The sequence below is a fragment of the Pituophis catenifer genome, unplaced genomic scaffold, assembly GCF_029215685.1.
Source record: "Pituophis catenifer annectens isolate HBS135680 unplaced genomic scaffold, rPitCat1.0.hap2 SCAF_10, whole genome shotgun sequence".
Taxonomy (NCBI): domain Eukaryota; kingdom Metazoa; phylum Chordata; class Lepidosauria; order Squamata; family Colubridae; genus Pituophis; species Pituophis catenifer.
Window position 1 is genome coordinate 24429586 of NW_027256890.1, and position 19719 is coordinate 24449304.

Genomic DNA, 19719 nt, shown 5'->3' on the forward strand with positions numbered 1-19719 from the left:
TGTCTCCCAAGGTTACCTACAGCAGCCAAGGGGAGTGATCTCTACAACCCGGGAAATTGCTCCGTTGGAATGTGATTGATGACACACCCTGAGGGGAGGGAGGGAAACAGGGTCATAATTGGGGCATAAATTACGTAGGGTCAGAGCTGGCTTCACTTGGGAAGGTGCCGACATGAAGCTCCTAATAAATAACAGGATTTCTTTTGAAGCTTGGCTCGAAGCTCATGATTTAATTAGGGCACATCAGAACCCTGACAGAGTCCTTGGTGCTCTATGAACTTGATTGTTCTCTTGCAGACATTTCATGACCCAACTAGGTTCTCCTTCTCCTTCTCCTTCTCCTTCTCCTTCTCCTTCTCCTTCTCCTTCTCCTTCTCCTTCTCCTTCTCCTTCTCCTTCTCCTTCCCCTTCTCCTCCTCCTCCTCCTTCTCCTTCTCCTTCTCCTTCTCCGTCTCCGTCTCCGTCTCCTTCTCCGTCTCCGTCTCCTTCTCCTTCTCCTTCTCCTTCTCCTCTCTGCAAACTCTCTGCCTTCTAGCACTATGATGTTACCTAGATAGATCATGAAACATCTACTTAAAGAGCACCATGAGTGACACAATGGCTGAACCCTAAATGTGAGGGGCAACGGGCTCCAAAAAGCAAGGGAAACTTTCAATTTGGCCATTTGACTCAAAGCTCCAGCTGCTGAATTTCTGAAAAAAATCAAAATTCAGAAGGTCCAGTTGAGGGATCAGGTCAGAGGTCTTCAAGTCAAACTACTTTCCGTTTCCACCTCCAACAAATTTGGAAAATCACCCTGTCTTGAAGGTCTGAACTGATTCAACTGATCCAATGGAAATGGGCAGAGATCCAAATTCTGGGTGTGATGATCAAATGTGATCCTGGGTTTTCACTGGTGAGCTGGATGGATTTTGAAGGACCAAAGATGACCGGAGTAAGATATGAGATGGAGATTTAGTACATCTGACAGGTATTATATGGGCTGTAAAGGTAATACAGAGCCACATTGCCTTGAGTTTCATAGTTCAGGTTGGACCAACTGATCATGGCTGGAGTGTACATTGTAGAGCGGACATTGCCAGTAGAGTTCCACATATTCACTTTCTGGATCTCTCCATGGAAGAAAACGTCCTCATGGTGGGCTCGTCCAAGCTGGACCAAAGCGTGGGGTTTGATGAAGTAACCTTGATGTACTACCTTCCTGGCCAACGTTTTTCCATTGACCTCCAAGGAGAGGATTCCTGACTCCGATGCCCATTGGATGCAGATCATCTGCCAATCTTGGTAGGAATCGGGGACCCGGAAGCGCTGAGGCACACCGCCGATGTAGACTGTGTACCACCAAAAGCCATCCGCTGGGTTATGAACCTTATAGATCAAGATTTCCTTGTCTTGGTCTTTGGTGGCATAGGAGAAGAGGGCTTGTTTGGATGGCGAGTCGGAGAAAGAACAGAGGCAGATGGTGATGTTCTGGAGAAGGTCTTGAGGTTGCTCCACCTCCAAGGTGACGTAGCCTTTGTGGGAGAAAACAAAGGAGTAGCCCTCCAGATCTGGGACAACGAGAGAAAAAGAGAGAAGGCAGATTGATTGGGGTTGTATTTTAGTGCACTTCCATCACACTGTTTCTTTGGAAAACTCAAGAAGGAAGGAAGGAAGGAAGGAAGGAAGGAAGGAAGGAAGGAAGGAAGGAAGGAAGGAAGGAAGGAAGGAAGGAAGGAAAGGAGAAAAAGAGAGGGAGAGGGAGGGAGGAAGGAAATTCAAGTTGAGAGAATGGCACTCTTTATTTTATCCCTTTGTTGGCACATCTCTTTGCAGTGCCAGGCGCTAAATAAACTATTACTACTACTACTACTAAATCAATTAGCAGTTTTGCTACGGGTAGTTCTCGACATACAACCAACCACAAGCGAGGCGTTTTACGACCTTTCTTGACATCGTTGTTAAGGGGGTCACTACCGTTGTTAAGTTAGTCACACGGTTGTTAAGTTAACCTGGCTTCCCCCTCCCCCCATTGACTTTGTTTGTCAGAAGACTGCAAATGACAATCACTTGACCTCAGGATGCCGCAACCGTCATAAATACAGGACAGTTGCCAAGTGCCTGAATTTTAACCATGTGACCATGGGGATGGGGTGAGTGGTGCTGTGGCCTAGAGCTCTCGCCTCACAATCAGGAGGCTGTGAGTTCGATCCTAGGTAGCAGAAGATATTTCTCTCTCTTGGGCTCGATGAGAATTTCTCTGCTGAACAAAACTCCGTATTGGCAACAGGAAGGGCATCCGGCCAGTAAAACACTCAGCTCCATTCAGTTGCCCCAACTCCACCCTGGTGCAAGGGATTATGGGGTCATTAAAAGACCATGGGGATGCTGCGATCGTTATAAGTGTGAGGATTACCAGTCCAGTGGTGAAATTCAATTTTTTTTTACTACTGGTTCTGTGGGCGTGGCTTGGTGGGCGTGGCAGGGGAAGGATACTGCAAAATCCCCATTCCCTCCCCACTCCAGGGGAAGGATACTGCAAAATCCCCATTCCCTCCCCACTCCTGGGGCCAGCCAGAGGTGGTATTTGCGGGTTCTCCGAATTACTCAAAATTTCCGCTACCGGTTCTGCAGAACCTGTCAGAACCTGCTGGATTTCACCCCTGGACCAGTCATAAGTCCCTTTTCCCAGTGCCATTGTGACTTCAAAAGGTTGCTAAATGAATGGTTGTAAGTTGTTTTTTTTTTTTAATTTTATTTTTTAAGACAAACAAACATTTAGTACATCATTCATTTCTTCCATTGTGACATTTCGGTGTTATCTTCCAAAGTTTCTTCTCTCCTCTTCTGTCTTCAATCTCACCAAATCCATTACAAAGATTTTCCCCTAATATACACTGCTCAAAAATATAAAGGGAAGACAAGCAGAAGACATCCGAAATCCGAATGAATGAAATAGCCTTATTAAATACTTTGTTCGTTACATACAGTAGTTTTGTGTTCCCTTTAGGTGTTTGAGCAGTGTATAAACTACTGTATGTAACGAACAAAGTATTTAATAAGGCTAATTCAATCAGATCTCGGATGTCTTCTGCTTGGGTTCCCTTTATTTTTTTGAGCAGTATATTTATTCTAATTACAACCCATTTTTTTAAAAAAAATCTCTTTTAAAAACTTATTGGTATCTCTTTTCTAACCAATAGTAAAATTTATTCCATATCTTAAAATAGTCTGCATCTTCTCTTTCCTTTATCACCATAGTTAATCTATTCATTTCTGCACAATAGGAATGGTTGTAAGTTGAGGACTGCAGAGGGGTGTCTGTGGGGTGTGGCGGCCTAAAAAAAAAAACCCCAAGATGGACGCCACGAGAGGATGGAGCTTCCGTTACCTTGCCATGGTGGCAGCCATCTTTGTTGACCATACCCCGTGTCTGAAGAGCTGCCCTCTGGCAGCGTTCATTCATCGGTTCCTGCAACACACCCAGCAAGGCCAAAAATAGCAACCTTCCCTTTTTACTGGTCATTCTGTCCTTGGACACCTAAAGATTGCCAGCTGGCTGGAACTCTGTGTGCCAATCGTCAGCCCTGGCATTAGACCAATCATTCAGGGCATTTTTTTTTAAAAAAAAAATTTGATTTATATGCCGCCCTTCTCCGGAGACTCAGGGCGGCTTACAATGCGTTAAGCAATAGCCTTTCTTTTCTTTTCTTCTTTCTCTATCCCTTTCCTTTGTGCTCTTGGTTTGTTCGATACCTGGCAACTTGGTGATCCAGAGAGAGAGCAGAGAATAGAGAATAACAGGGGTCGGAGGGACCTTAGAGATTGTCTAGTCCAACCCCCCCTCAAGCATGAGAACCTGTATCATTCTGGACAAATGATTGTTCAGTCTCTTCTTGAAAAACCTCCAGTGTCGAGCACCCACGACTTCTGGAGGCAAACCTTTACACTGAATAATTGTCCTCGGTGTTATTAAGAATTCTTAATTTATTAATTCTTCATGAATAAGAATTTATCCTTAATTCTTAGTTGCTTCTCTCCTTGATTAGCTTCCCTCCATTGCTTCTTGTCCTGCCCTCAGGTGCTTTGGAGAATAGGTTGACCTCCCTCGTCTTTGGGGCAGCCCCTCAAATATTGGAAGACGGCCATCCTATCACCCCCCCCCCCCAATCCTTCTCCGAGCCACGATAGAAGCAATTAAGCACCTGTCAGTTCCAGCCCTCTTGCAAATCATAAAAGAGACTTCTGACCCTGTTCTGCTCAGCAAACTTTGGGCTTTGCAGAGAGAGAGAGGGGGGGGGGAGAAGGAGAGGGAGAGAGAAAGAGGGAGAGAGGGAGGGAGGGAAAGAGAGAGACAGACAGAGAGGGAGGGAGGGAGGGAGAGATATATATAGAGAGAGAGGGAGAGAGAAAGAGCGAGAGAGGGAGGGAGGGAGAGAGAGACGGGGAAAGAGAGGGAGGGAGGGAGAGACAGAGAGACAGAGAGAGAGAGGGAGAGTGAAGGAGGGAGAGAGAGACACAGAGAGAGAGACACACACAGAGAGAGACAGAGAGACACACAGAGAGACAGAGACAGAGAAACACAGAGAGAGAGACAGAGAGACACACAGAGAGACAGAGACAGAGAAACACAGAGAGAGAGACAGAGAGGGGGAGAAAGGGAGAGAGAGAGACAGAGACAGAGAGAGAAGGGGAGAGAGAGAGGGAGGGAGGGAGAGAGAGAGACAGGGAAAGAGAGACAGAGACAGAGAGACACACACACACAGAGGCAGAGAGACAGAGAGATAGAGAGACACAGAGAGAGAGAGACACACAGAGAGAGACACATACAGAGAGACACAGAGAGAAACAGAGAGAGAGACAGACAGAGACAGAGAGACACACACACAGAGAGACAGAGAGAGACAGAGACACAGAGAGACACACAGAGAGGGGGGGGGAAATGGAGAAGGAGAGAGAGAGATCAGCTGGAGGTCAGAAAGGGGGTGGGAAAAGACACCTGGGCATAAGGGAAAATACAAAATACCTCCTTTATCTGGACTGGCAGGGAATTTAGACCCAACCCCTTTAACGTCAGGATAAAAGTCTAGGAGGTCAGAGGCTGAACTCTGCAAAGCAGGCTTGGCTCCAGCTGGATTTGATCGGCTCTTCTTAGTCCTCCTGGTAACGTCCATCGACATGAAGAGCTTCTTCTCCTTCCTTCTCCTTCTCTCGGACCTGCTGGGCACGCTCTCCCAGGAAAGTGAGTATTTGGCACGAACGTTTTTGGAGGTCCTCCATCATCCAGGTCAGGGTTGTCCCAAAGGTGCTTTTTCAAGAGGCAGCTGGACTTCCTTCGTTTTTCCTGGAACAGGTTTCGCTTCTCATCCGAGAAGCTTCTTCAGTTCTGAGTGAATAGTGGAGAATGGAAGGATGTATGTTCCTTGCAGTCCTCTGGTCGTTAGCGTTCTCTCTGAGAATTGTTGAGGCCATTTGGAGGTTTATCTGTGCCCTGAGGGTTACCCGAATAGTCCAAATGGGTGGGATGCAGTCCTTTCACAGTTCCAAGAAGGTTTGTCCTTCTCCTTCTTTCTTCTCCTTCTTTCTCCTTCTTTCTTCTCCCATCTTCCTCCCTTCCTCCCTTCCTTTTTCCGTAACTCCATCCCATCTTCCTTTCTTCCTCCCCATCTTCATCCTTTCCCTCCCTCTCATCTTCCTCCCTCCCTTCCTTCCTCCTCCCTCCCTCCCATCTTCCTTCCTTCCTTCCTCCCCTTCCTCCTTCCTATCTTCCTTCCTTCCTCCCATCTTCCTTCCTTCTTTTCTTCCTCCCTCCCTCTCATCTTCCTCCCTTCCTTCCATCCTTCTACCTCCCTCCCATTTTCTTCCTTCCTTCCTCCCCTTCCTCCTTCCTATCTTCCTTCCTCCATCTTCCTTCCCTTCCTTCCTCCCTCTCATCTTCCTTCCTTCCTTCCTTCCTTCCTTCCTTCCTTCCTTCCTTCCATCACTCCATCCCATTTTCCTTCCTTCTTTCTTTCTTTCTTTCTTTCTTTCTTTCTTTCTTTCTTTCTTTCTTTCTTTCTTTCTTTCTTTCTTCTTCTTCTTCTTCCTTCTCCCTTCTCCCTCTCCTTCTCCTCCTTCTCCTCCTCCTTCCTCCTCCTCCTCCTCCTCCTCTTCATCCTCCTCCTCCTCCTCCTCCTCCTCCTCCTCCTCCTCCTCCTCCTCCTCCTCCTCCATCTCCTACTTAGGTTTTGTTGTCATAATCATCATCGTTCTTATTATTCCATTCTTGCTCTGATGCCTGATACGAACTGAAAATTGCAAAAAGTGAGCATCTCCTATCATAGAAACACCCTCAAAAATGTATCCAGTCTTGGAGAACAGTGATGGCAACAACCATCATTTTCTTTTGCTTTCTGTTTTGCATCAAAGAGAAGGGACACCTTTCACAAAAATAGGGTTCCTTTCCCCCAGGGCATTCTGGGAGAAAGATCAATGTCTATTTAAGGGAAAGTTGAGCTGTCTTGATGTTGACATATCAGAAAATGAGAAGATCCGGGAGATATTTCTGCTCAGAAAGCTTTGTAGCACCTCAGTGTTGGTTGGGTGTAGACTTGTCAATGAGCGAAGCTGAATGCATGCTTAGGACATGTTCCCTACAGAGAAGACAGGACCATTCATGGTTCCTCTGTTGATTTCATCCCAGATCTTGAAGGAAAAGCCTTTGTGTTCCCGTTGGCTTCAAACATGGTCTTCGTGAAGTTGATGATGGACCTCCAGAAGCCTCTGACCAGTTTCACGGTGTGCGAGAGGTTCCAGACGGAGGTGGTGCGTCCGTTTGTCCTCTTCTCTTACGCCACCAAGGATGACGACAACGAATTCTTGCTCCACACCAGCAAGCAGAACATCTTGAGTGTCTTCATGAAACAAGGGATCATCAACTTTGACATCTCCAAAACACCCGCCTCGTCTGGCTGCAAGGAGCATCTCTGTTTCACCTGGGAGTCCAAGACTGGATTGGCAAGTTTGTGGTGGAACGGACAACCCTTGCCTCGAAAAATCATCATGAAAAATCTCGTTGTCCAAGGCAACGCCTCCATCATCCTGGGCCAGGAACAAGACTCCTTTGGTGGCCAGTTTGATGCCAGCCAGTGCTTTGTGGGAGAGATCGAAGATGTCTACTTCTGGAACCGGGTCTTGCAACCGGATGAAATTTGCCGAGTTTGGCACAACCGAGTGGTGCCCCATCCGCTCATCGATTGGCGAGAGCTGTATTACGAAACCCATGGAGATGTGATCGTGGCACCTTCCAACATCTGTGCCTGCCGAAGTGAGAAGGCTTGGATTCCCAAACAGGCGTGAAAAGTTAGTCGATGCCCAAAAGTTTGGTCCCCACCTTGACTCTTGATTCAGTCAAGAAGAAGGACAGCAATCGCCAACTTTTCTAGTTATGGAAGGCACCAACTTTCTCCCACAGAAAAACCTTACCCCGTACATAAAAGCTGCTGGTTTGCTTAATTTGTCTAGAGAACATTTTGGTTGTGTTTTGGAAGTGCAAATGTGTGTGAGTTTCTTTCTGTGTGTGTGAGAGAGAGACAGAGGCAGATAGAGAGAGAGAGAGAGAGAGAAGGAGGAGGAGGAGAGGAGGAAGGAAGGAAGGAAGGAAGGAAGGAAGGAAGGAAGGGAGATGAGAGGGAGGGAGGGAGGAAGGAAGATGGGATGGAGTAATGGAAGGAAGGAAGGAAGATGGGAGGGAGGGAGGAAGAAAAGAAGGAAGGAGGATGGGAGGAAGGAAGGAAGATAGGAAGGAGGAAGGGGAGGAAGGAAGGAAGGAAGATGGGAGGGAGGGAGGAGGATGGAAGGAAGGGAGGAAGATGAGAGGGAGGGAGGAAGAAAAGAAGGAAGGAGGATGGGAGGAAGGGAGATAGGAAGGAGGAAGGGGAGGGAGGAAGGAAGGAAGGAAGGAAGATGGAAGGAAGGGAGGAGGATGGAAGGAAGGAAGGAAGATGGGAGGGAGGGAGGGAGGAAGAAAAGAAGGAAGGAGGATGGGAGGAAGGAAGGAAGATAGGAAGGAGGAAGGGGAGGAAGGAAGGAAGGAAGATGGGAGAGAGGGAGAAGGATGGAAGGAAGGGAGGAAGATGAGAGGGACGGAAAGATGAAGATGGGGGAGGAAGAAAGGAAGATGGGATGGAGTGACGGAAAAAGGAAGGGAGGAAGATGGGTGGGTGGGTGGGTGGGAGGGAGGGATGAAGATGGGAGGGGGAGGAAGAAAGGAAGATGGGATGGAGTGACAGAAGGAAGGAAGGAAGGGAAGGAAGATGGGAGGAAGGAAGGAAGATAGGAAGGAGGAAGGGGAGGAAGGAAGGAAGGAAAATGGGAGGGAGGGAGGAGGATGGAAGGAAGGGAGAAAGATGAGAGGGAGGGAAGGATGAAGATGGGAGGGGGGAGGAAGAAAGGAAGATGGGATGGAGGATGGAAAGGAAGGAAGAATGGAGGGAGGAAGGAAGAAAAGAAGGAAAGAAGGTGGGAGGGAGAATGGATGGCTGGAAGGAAGGAAAGAAGGAAGGGGAAGAAGGAAGACACACAGAAAAAGAAAGAAAAAAAGGAAAAAACAGTCAAAAGAAAGGAAGGAAGGAAGGAAAGAAAAAAAGAAGAAAGAGAAAGAAGAAAGAAAGAAAGAAAGAAAGAAAGAAAGAAAGAAAGAAAGAAAGAAAGAAAGAAAGAAAGAAAGAAAGAAAGAAAGAAAGATAATCAGAAGCTACCCTTTTGGCTAATGGGAATAAGAGAACATAGAACGTAGAATAATAGCGTCCTAATATAGTAGGATATACAATATACTGCTATTATACAATATATTAATATGCAGGATAATAGAATGATGGGAATGTTCCCAGTGATGGCACAGATGTTAGCCATTCATCCCCGAGGATGTCCTGCTGCCTTCACAGGCCCCGTTGCCTTCCTTCCCGTCCCTTCTGTCGGTCCTTGCCAAATCTCACAGCTCCATAAATTATACGTTGGAATAACATCTTACTACCATGTTGTGCATGCATTAGCAGGTATGGGATTTATGTACCTTTGCAAAGCATCCAGATCAAGCTAATTATATCGGCCTGCGTGCCGGTCTCACCAATTCCTGCTGCAATTACCCCCCCCCCCACCCCTCCAGCGAAAAGCAGCGAGTGCGAATCACTCTCTTTCTTCCCCCCCTGCTCCCATCCGTTGGCAGGGTGGGGGAGCCCTTTTGCCCTCCTCTCCGCCCCCCCAGGAGAGCTTTTGGACTTGCGGTTAAAAGCCGTAAACCCAACGGATAGGTTGTCTAAACAGAGGCATAGAATCAACATCATGTTGATTCTAGATTCTAGGCTCAAGGTCGACTCAGCCTTCCATCCTTTCTAAGGTAGGACCCGGATTGTGGGGGCAATAAGCTGACTTTGTATAAAATATACAAAAGGATGAAGGCTATTGCTTAATGCATTGTAAGCCGCCCTGAGTCTCCGGAGAAGGGCGGCATATAAAAATAAATAAATAATAAAAAATAAAAAAATAATCATGTGAAGGATTCGTAAAGGGCCTTAGTAAGGGCCACATCTGGAATATTTGCATCCGGTTTTTGCCCCCCCCCCCCGTTACAGAAAAGATGTTGGACCAGTAGTGAAATCCAATTTTTTTTACTACCGGTTCTGTGGCTTGGTGGGCATGGCAGGAGAAGGATACTGCAAAATCTCCATTCCCACCTGACTCCAAGGGAAGGATACTGCAAAATCTCCATTCCCACCCGACTCCAAGGGAAGGATACTGCAAAATCTCCATTCCCACCCAACTCCAGGGGAAGGATACTGCAAAATCTCCATTCCCACCTGACTCCAAGGGAAAGATACTGCAAAATCTCCATTCCCACCCCACTCTGGGACCAGCCAGAGGTGGTATTTGCTGGTTCTCCGAACTGCTCAAAATTTCTGTTACCAGTTCTCCAGAACCTGTCAGACCTGCTGGATTTCACCCCTGGTTGAGATTTTGGAAAAAAGTGCAGAGAAGAGCAACTGGGATGATTTTAAAGACCTGGAGATTAAAACACCCCACTCCAGGGAAAGGATGCTGCAAAATCTCCATTTTGCAATATTCTTCCCCCAGGAGTGGGGAGGGAATGGGGATTTTGCAGTATCCTTCCCCTGGAGTCGGGTGGGAATGGAGATTTTGCAGTATCCTTCCCTTGCGATGCCCACCAAGCCACACCACGCCCACCAAGTCACGCCCACAGAACTGGTAGTAAAAAAAGTTGGATTTCACCACTGCTAAGGACCCTCACAATATTGCCACTTAAGTCCTTGTGTGCGAGGGAGAGGCAGGGAGGAAGGAAGGAAGGAAGGAAAAAAAGGAGGAGGAGGGAGGGAGGGAGGGAGGGAGAGAGAGGAAGGAAAGAAGGAAGAATGTAAGGAAAGAAAGGAGAAAGTGGGAGGGAGAGGGAGGAAAGAAGGAAAGAGAGGAGAAGGAGGGAGGGAAGGAAGGAAGGAGAGGGAGAGAGGAAGGCAGGAAGGCAGGAAGGAAGGAAGGAAGGAAAAAGGAGGAGGAAAGGAGAGAGAGAAAGGAAGGAAGAATGTAAGGAAAGAAAGGAGAAAGTGGGAGGGAGAGGGAGGAAGGAAGGAAAGAGAGGAGAAGGAGGGAGGGAAGGAAGGAAGGAGAGGGAGAGAGGAAGAAAGGAAGGCAGGAAGGCAGGAAGGCAGGAAGGAAGGAAAAAAGGAGGAGGAGGAAGGGAGAGAGAGAAAGGAAGGAAGAATGTAAGGAAAGAAAGGAGAAAGTGGGAGGGAGAGGGAGGAAGGAAGGAAGGAAGGAAAGAAGGATGTAAGAAAAGAAAGGAGGAAAGTGGGAGGGAGAGGAAAGGAGGAAGGAAAGAAAGAGAGGAGAAGGAGGGAGGGAAGGAGAGGTAGGGAGGAAGGAAGGAAGAGTGGAAGGGAGTGGAAGAGAGAATGGAAAGGAAAGAAGGAGTGAGTGAGAAAGAGGGAAGAGGGAGGGAAGAAGGAACGGTAGGGCTGGAGAAGCAGGCACAGTCCCCTCTGTGACTATCTAATGTGCTGGAATAGATGATTTCTGAGAAATAATTTTAAAAAATCAGGTAGGGAGCGAACACGAGAACCTTCTCTGCAGAATCTTGCCGGGATCCTCCTTGACTTTCCTTAGTTAAGGACCAATTATTTGGGGGTAAGTGGGGTGGGCTCGCCCCAAATCCTGGGTACTCAACTCTTCCTCGGACACCGTACATGAAAAACAATCAGATTTGCCCCTTGCCCTTTGCAACGCACACAAAGAAAGGAAGTCGGAAAAACAGACGATTTTTTTTGACAGACCGTTCTTTTTTTTAATTGATGTTAGGCCGTCGCTGCTGCCTCCTGTTCCAAGTGGAAAAATGAAATATTTCCTTATCAGCATCTGCCCAAACCAGCTGACTCTTCCCCTTGCTTCCTTTACGGCTACCAACTAATTAAATAATTTGTATCACATAAATCATTTCCTTTCCCATTAACCTCCTATTAAAAGGAAATGTCATTTTTACCCCTTATTTGCAATGTCCCGGCTGCCTTTCAGTCCTACCTACCGTCGTTAACCGCCTCCAAATTCCAAGCATATATAATACCACGCGTTGACACGGTTTCTTAAAAAACATGACAGCGCTCGTAATTCCGACAATATATGCTTTTTTATTAGCAATGTTGTGGCATCTAAGGGCTATTTCCCTCCCCCCGACAGCTGCCTTAGGAAGGGACATCCACTGACTTGAGAGAAAAAAGAGAGAAAGAGAAAGAGAGAAAGGGAGGGAGTAAAGATTAAGAGAGAGAGGGAAGGGAAGAAAAAGAGAGGAAAAGAAAGGGAGAATGGGAGGGAGGGAGGGAGAGAGGAAGGATTAAGAGAGGGAAGGGAAGGTAGAATGGGAGGAAGGACTAACAGAGAGAGGGAAGGAAGGGAAAAGAAAGGAAAAGAAAGATAGAATGGGAGGAAGGATTAAGAGAGGGAAGGGAAGGGAAGGTAGAATGGGAGGAAGGACTAACCGAGAGAGGGAAGGAAGGGAAAAGAAAGGAAAAGAAAGATAGAATGGGAGGAAGGATTAAGAGAGGGAAGGGAAGGTAGAATGGGAGGAAGGACTAACAGAGAGAGGGAAGGAAGGGAAAAGAAAGGAAAAGAAAGATAGAATGGGAGGAAGGATTAAGAGAGGGAAGGGAAGGAAAGGTAGTATGGGAGGAAGGACTAACAGAGAGAGGGAAGGAAGGGAAAAGAAAGGAAAAGAAAGATAGAATGGGAGGAAGGATTAAGAGAGGAAAGGGAAGGGAAGGTAAAATGGGAGGAAGGATTAACAGAGAGAGGGAAGGAAGGGAAAAGAAAGGAAAAGAAAGATAGAATGGGAGGAAGGATTAAGAGAGGGAAGGGAAGGGAAGGTAGAATGGAAGGAAGGACTAACAGAGAGAGGGAAGGAAGGGAAAAGAAAGGAAAAGAAAGATAGAATGGGAGGAAGGATTAAGAGAGGGAAGGGAAGGGAAGGGAAGGTAGAATGGGAGGAAGGACTAACCGAGAGAGGGAAGGAAGGGAAAAGAAAGGAAAAGAAAGATAGAATGGGAGGAAGGATTAAGAGAGGGAAGGGAAGGTAGAATGGGAGGAAGGACTAACAGAGAGAGGGAAGGAAGGGAAAAGAAAGGAAAAGAAAGATAGAATGGGAGGAAGGATTAAGAGAGGGAAGGGAAGGAAAGGTAGTATGGGAGGAAGGACTAACAGAGAGAGGGAAGGAAGGGAAAAGAAAGGAAAAGAAAGATAGAATGGGAGGAAGGATTAAGAGAGGAAAGGGAAGGGAAGGTAAAATGGGAGGAAGGATTAACAGAGAGAGGGAAGGAAGGGAAAAGAAAGGAAAAGAAAGATAGAATGGGAGGAAGGATTAAGAGAGGGAAGGGAAGGGAAGGTAGAATGGAAGGAAGGACTAACAGAGAGAGGGAAGGAAGGGAAAAGAAAGGAAAAGAAAGATAGAATAGGGAGGGAGGGAGGGAGGGAGGATTAAGAGATAGTGAAGGGGAGGGAAGGAAAGGTAGAATGGAAGAAGGACTAAGAGAGGGTGAAGGGAAGGGAAGGGAAGGAAAGGAAAGGAAAGGAAAGGAAAGATAGAATGGGAGGGAGGACTAAGAGAGGGAGGGGAAAGGAAGGGAGGAGAAGGGAAGGGAACGAAAGGAAAGGTTGAATGGGACGGAGGGAGGATTAAGAGAGAGTGAAGGGAAGGGAAGGAAAAATAGAATTGGAGCAAGGAAGGAAGGAAGGACTAATAGAAAGAGGAAAGGAAAGGAAAAGAAAGGAAAAGGATGGAAAAAGAAAAGGAAAGAAAGGAAAGATAGAATGGGAGGGAGGAAGGAAGGACTAAGAGCGAGGAAAGGAAAGGAAGTAACTGGATGGAGAACAGAGGGAAAGAAAAAGAAAACACAACGTAAAGTAAAATGCAAAGTAAAGAGTAAGTTTAAAAAAAAAGTAAAGTTAAAAAGTAAAATGTAAGGTCAAAAACTCAATAGAAAATCAAGTCAAGAAGCCCCATCTTCTGGGCCAGGATCTTTTGCCCTGCCGGTCAGTTTGAAGTCTTGCCTGGCGATCTACTTTTGGCGAATCCATCAATACTCACTTTCCTGGAGAGACGTTTTCGAGAGAGCGGCAAAGAGGACCAAGCAGAATCCAACACGGCGCCATCTTCTTCTCCTTGCCCAGGGAAAAAGAAACGGGCAAGAGGTTGGAGAGGGAATTTGGTCCGTGAGAAACTGAGCTCGGCGGTGTCTGCAAGCTGACTTTGAAAAACCAGCAGCTCTGCAAATATGTAGCCTCCAGGGCTGGGTCTAAATTTATCCTGCAATGTGATTGGGGTGGAATCCAAACCACAAATATTTGGGGTGGGCTTTAGGGTGTGTAGAAGTCACCAAAGTGGCTCTTTCTTAACTCAACGACTTGGTCATCTAGGCCGTGGTTGTCCCAAAAGTCCTTGGGACTGGACTTCCCTTGTTTTTCCTTGAAGACGTTTCGCTTTCTCATCCGAGAAGCTTCTTCAGTTCTGACTGAACGGGGGATGAATGGAAGGATTGATAAGCTTTTGCAGTCCTCTGGTCGTTAGTGCTCTCTCTGAGAGTCACTGAGGCCACTCGGAGGTTTATCTACGCTAGGGGGTCCTCAAACTTTTTAAACAGGGGGCCAATTCATGGTCCCTCAGACTGTGTGTGTGTGTGTTTGTGTGTGTGTGTGTCTGGACCTGCTGGGTGGGCGTAGCTAGTGGTCATGTGACTGGGTGGGCATGACCAATTTAGCAGTCCGTTAAACAATACGCACAAATTAAACTTTAATCTGTTATGCTCCTGGGGATGAAAAGCAGGTTAGGGAAGGAATGTGGCTGCCTGGGGTGGGGTGGGGTGAGGGACTTCTCTTTGTGTGTGTGTCTCTCTCCCTCCAGCTCCCTCCCTCCCTCCCTCTCTCTCTGGAGGCTGGGGAAGCCAAAAACGGGGCCATTTTTGGCCTCTTGGGGTCTCCGCGTGTCCCGTTTTTGGCCTCAGCCATCAGAAGGCAGGTGGGGGGCCGGCGGGTAGGTGGGGCAATGTGGGTGGGGAAGCCTCGTGGTCCCGTGCGGGTGAGATTAATGGCTTTGGTGCAGTGGTGGGTTCCTCCCGGTTCGGCCCGGTTCGGCCGAGCCGGTAGTGGTGACGATATGACGTCACCAAACCGGTTCTCCCCCCCCACCCTTCCACATTATTCTTACCTTTTATTTGGTCCCACCCCCAATCTATCGCTGCCTCCTGAGTCCCAGCTGATGACTAGAGGGAAAAAAACTGTTTAAACTCTTGCCGGGGGGGCTTCAAAGGGCCGTCCTACAGCTGATCAGTGTTAAAAGCAAACAAATGAGTCGGGTCGTAAGTGCGAGGACTGGTTGTAAGTGTGAGGACCTTCCAGAAATGACTCTGACCAGCTAGCCATGCCCACCTAGTCACATGACCTCCAAGCCACACCCACAAAATAAGCCACGCCCACAGAACCGGTAGTAAAAAAATTTAGAACCCACCCCTGCTTCGGTGGGCTATATCCAGCCTGCAGGCCATACTTTGAGGACCCCTGATCTACACCCTCAGGGTACACCTGAGTAGTGCAAATGGGTGTGAAACTTTCTTAGAACCACTGAAACGATTGTGTTTTTAATGTCTTAAGAACATTTTTTAAAAAACTCCTTCCTCTGTAAATTAGGGAACCGAGTTCGAGGAGGTGAAAAATCTTCACAAAATGGCTGCCGGTTTATTCTTCCAATTTCCAGTCAGGAAACTCTTCCTGAAGTGGAAGAGATGGCTAGCCCTCGACTTATGACCAACTTGAAGAAGGCAAATTACATCCCAGATCTGGACGTTCGGACAATTGTACTCTAAATCGCATGACTGCTCAGTGACACACAATCACATTTTAGGGCTGTTTGCAGCGTTCTGTGGTCACTTGATCGAATTTTCGTCAAAAAAAAAACCGGGCACTTATTTCTGGTTTGAGGCAAAATCGAACCAGGCCGAACAATGTTGTCACTTAATATTTGTAAAAAAAAAAAAAGAGTCACAAAATTAGGTTGGTCACGTGAACAAATCCATTTTGTGACCATTACGACTTATGACAGTAATGGGCAGGCTCTGTTACTGTCGTAACTTGAGGACTACATGGAATCTAACACAGATAAATAATTGCTTCTCAACCCCATGTGGGCTAGTTTTCTTTTTCATTTCTCTTATATGGGAGGGGGGTCAGGATCAGCGGTGGGTACTACTTACCTTTACTACTGGTTTGCAACAGGATCGCGCAGATCACCGATGACAACATCCGGGGTGGTGGGTGGGGCCCAGTGGTGGGTTTCAAAATATTTTACTACTGGTTCTGTGGGTGTGGCTTGGTGGGTGTGGCATGGCTTGGTGGGCGTGGCTTGGTGGGCATGACAGGGGAAGGATACTGTAAAATCTCCATTCCCACCCCACTCTGGGGGAAGGTTACTGCAAAATCCCCATTTCCTCCCCAATCCAGGGGAAGGATACTGCAAAATCCCCATTTCCTCCCGATCAGCTGGGACTCGGGAGGCCAAGAATAGATGTGGGCGGGGCCAGTCAGAATTTTTTACTACCGGTCTTCTGAACTACTCAAAATTTCCACTACCGGTTTCCCAGAACCTGCTGAAACCCAACTCTGGTGGGGTCTCCCACCGGTTTTACTACCAGTTCTTGCGAACCGGTCTTGCGAGCAACCCACCACTGGTTAGGATCTTATTGCATTTTCAGGCTATTTGTTGCTCAATTAATCTCTAGAACTCTGAGTATTAAAAAAAGAGAAAGAGGGAGTGCTAATATACAATTTGCCACTAGTTGGAGACAAAGAGTCTCATTTTTTTCCCCTTCCCATCTCTTCTTCCTGCCCTCTAGTGGCTCTTTAGATCTTTGCAACCCAGATCTGGAAATCTTCTCCAGGACTATGGAAGGCTGGTTTGGGCCGGATTGATAGGTCCTTAAATTGTCTTTTGATGGATTTGTTTCCTTCCCAAGGAACAAAATCAGGGCTTTGTATGTTGATTCTGGCAAAGTGTTAAGAGTCAGGCGCTTCACAGCTGAAGGCGCCTGTCAGGTGCTCCTCTTTTTATGAAATTGGATGACTCGACAACATGTTGTTCCCGAAAAAGTCAGCTATTTGGATTCTGCCTTGGGGCGGAATGAATGTTGATCTTGTTTTGGGGTCAAGGGGTAAAATGTATCTCAGCTGGGTTGAAGTCCCGCTGAACAGGGTAGCTTTGTTGTTCTCCAAACCGGCTGAACGGTCCATCTGGAATAACACAGGCACCATTTGTGTTCAACCAACGAGCGACGCGGAAAACGATAAACCGTATTGTTTCGTAACATGGTGGCCTCTGTCAAGGCAACATATTGTTGGAACTTGGCTATAGTCTTAGAAAATTGTCATGGAGATTAGCCTTAACTTGCAAAGTTTGACAAGACTTCCTTCCTTCCTTCCTTCCTTCCTTCCTTCCTTCCTTCCTTCCTTCCTTCCTTCCTTCCTTCCTTCTCCCTCCCTCCCTCCCTTCCCATTTTTCCTTCCTTCCTCCCTCCTTCCCTCTCTCTCTCCCTCCCTTCCCGTTTTTCCTTCCTTCCTCTCTCCCTCCCTCCCTCCCTTTTCTTCCTTCCTTCCCTCCCTCCCTTCTCACATAATTTCCCTTCCCTTCATCCCTCCCTTTCTCACTCCCTCCCTTCCTCCCTTTCTTCCTCCTTCCCTCCCTTCCCCCCCCCTCCTCCCCCTTTGCCTTCCTTCCTTCCCTCCCACCTCCCCTTTCTTTCTTTCCTTCCTTCCTTCCTTCCTTCCTTCCTTCCTTCCTTCCTTCCTTCCCTCCTTCCTTCCTCCTCCTCCTGTTTGCCTTCCTTCCTTCCCTCCCACCTCCCCTTTCTTTCTTTCTTTCCTTTCTTTCTTTCTTCTTTCTTTCTTTCTTTCTTTCTCTCCTTCCTTCCTTCCACCTCCTTCTCTCTCCTCCTCCTCCTGTTCTCCTTCCTTCCTTTTCTCTCCCTCCCTCCTTCCTTCCTTCCCTCCCTGTCTTCTCACTCAGTTTCCCTTCCTGTCTTCCCTTCCCTTCCCCTCCCTTCCTTTCCCCTCTTCCCGTCCCCTCTAATTCCCTTCCCTTTTGTCATTTTCTTGTCATTCACTTTCCTTGCCTCTCTCGACAAGCCGAGATCCATGCCATGTCACCCGACCCAGCCAGGGGACAATTACAGACCACGGATGAGCGTGTCACTTCTTCTCCCAGACTGAAGCCATCTTTCATGACAGGGAACTGGCAAGCGTGGGCATCCCTGGGGCCAAAGGCAGGAGACGAAGCCCTGCCTCGTTTAATAACTTGACAACTGCCCAGTCAGCTGTGAAAGAGCAAATGGGGGTGAGACATTCCTGTTTTAAAATAATGATGATGATGATGATGATGATGATGATGATGATGATGATGAAGAAGAAGGAGATGGTGATGATGATGGGAAGCCGTTCCACTGGTTAATTGTCCTCACCATTAGGAAGTTTCTCCTCAGTTCCAAGTTGCTTCTCTCCTGGATTAGTTTCCATCCATTGCTTCTTGTCCTGCCTTCAGGTGCTTTGAGCAAACACATCAGATGATAGACGGATGGATGGACGAATAGATAGAGACGAGAGATCACGTGATCAAAACTCACTTAACAACTGTCTCCCTTAGCAACAGATACCTTGTGGCTCCGTTGTGGTTGTGAGCCGAGGACTTACCTGTGTTACAATATAGCCTAACTCCGTCAACGTTATTTCAGCTTTCCCGCAGAGTTGATTTCCTGATTCTTATTTTTTTTTCCTACCTCGTGGAAGTGTCAACCGCCCCCGTTTTAACAGCATGGATTTCTGTCTGCCTCTTCGCCTGGCTGCCTTGCTAATTTGTCATGTTTCCATTGCCTGCTTTTAATGCCGTTGGACAATAATCACTTAGAGATGCGCAAGCTTTGATGCGGGGAGAGGTGGGGAGGGGGGTTTGATTGGAGTCGAAGGTAATGCAAATCAAATCAGCTCGTCAAAGTGATATATTTCCTGCCCTGAACTGGAGCAGAGTTGGAGATCCATTTTGGCCCAATTTCTAATCCCTTCGTGCGGGAAAACGGCGAGTCCAACCAGAGTCCAGCAAGTGAAGGCCGTTTTTGATTTCTCTGGACACATAGAACATAGAATCTTAGCCCTAGAAGTCTTCTAGTCCAGCTGTCAGTGCTGCAACGCTGGCATAGAGAGCAGAGGAGAGAGAGAGATAAGCTCTGAACTTTTGCCTGCTAAATCCCTTTGAAGTCGGTTTGTCGTGGAAATGAGGGGGGGAGACATTCCTGGGAAATGACGAGACAAGAAGTCTGAAGAATGACTTGGAAGATAGCCAATGAGAAGCAGAGATTTGGGGATCGGAAAGGGAGGGATTGCGGGGCAAAATGTCAGTCTTGTCCGCATCGAGTCATGATCCGGTGGCTGTGCTCAATTAAAGAAAAGATTTCCTTAAAGATTGGCAGTTTGGAAATTCATTTATTTTGAGATAGCATCGAAGTCTGACACCAGCCCTCTGCCCAAGAGATGAGACCTTACACCGTTTCAGACAAATGGATGACTTTTTCTTGAAAAGTGATGGAGCACTCACGTCCCACAATGTCTGTTCTCACTGTTAGGAAATTCCTCCTTAGTTCTAGGTTGCTTCTCTCCTCGATGAGTTTCCATCCGTTGCTTCTTGTCCTGCCTTCCAGTGCTTTGGAGAATAGGTTGAGCCCCCCCCCCCCCGTCTTCTAACATGCCCCCCCCCATCCCTTATCATCGATAGGTTAAACATACCCAGCTCCCTCAAAAATTCATCACCCATCTGTGGAGTTTCTCAACCATCCAGGTCATGGTTGTCCTAATGGCAAGTGGAGTTTCTTGGGGTGGTTTTTTTTACCTTCCTTTGAAAAGGATTCACTTCTCATCTAAGGAGCTTCTAAAGTTCTTCAGAAGCTGAAGGTAAACAATGAAAGCATCTTCCAATAGTTGAGAGGCTGCCACAAAGACAAGGGGGAGGTGTCAACCCAGGGATGGGCTTGTGGGGTTCTTAAGGGTTCGGGAGAACCTCTAAGTAAGATTCTGTGCAGTTCAGAGAACCCCCAAATCCCACTCCTGGCTGGCTCCGCCCAGCCCACCCCTCCCTTCCCCTCCCAGGAGTCCCCACATGGCTTGTTATGGATGCAG

General features: G+C 47.4%; 2 protein-coding genes across 2 annotated transcripts; one reads left to right on the forward strand and one right to left on the reverse strand.

Moving 5' to 3' along the window:
• Nucleotides 1–215: 215 nt before the first annotated feature.
• LOC139322394 (mucosal pentraxin-like) lies at nt 216–5153 on the reverse strand. Its single transcript, XM_070951493.1, has 2 exons — nt 5006–5153; nt 216–1550 (listed from the first exon to the last, which is right to left on the reverse strand). The coding sequence occupies exons 1-2, from the start codon at nt 5151–5153 to the stop codon at nt 955–957; spliced, it is 744 nt and encodes a 247-aa protein (XP_070807594.1). The 3' UTR covers nt 216–954.
• LOC139322146 (mucosal pentraxin-like) lies at nt 5085–7473 on the forward strand. Its single transcript, XM_070951125.1, has 2 exons — nt 5085–5221; nt 6662–7473. The coding sequence occupies exons 1-2, from the start codon at nt 5158–5160 to the stop codon at nt 7315–7317; spliced, it is 720 nt and encodes a 239-aa protein (XP_070807226.1). The 5' UTR covers nt 5085–5157; the 3' UTR covers nt 7318–7473.
• The last annotated feature ends 12246 nt before the right edge of the window (nt 7474–19719 follow it).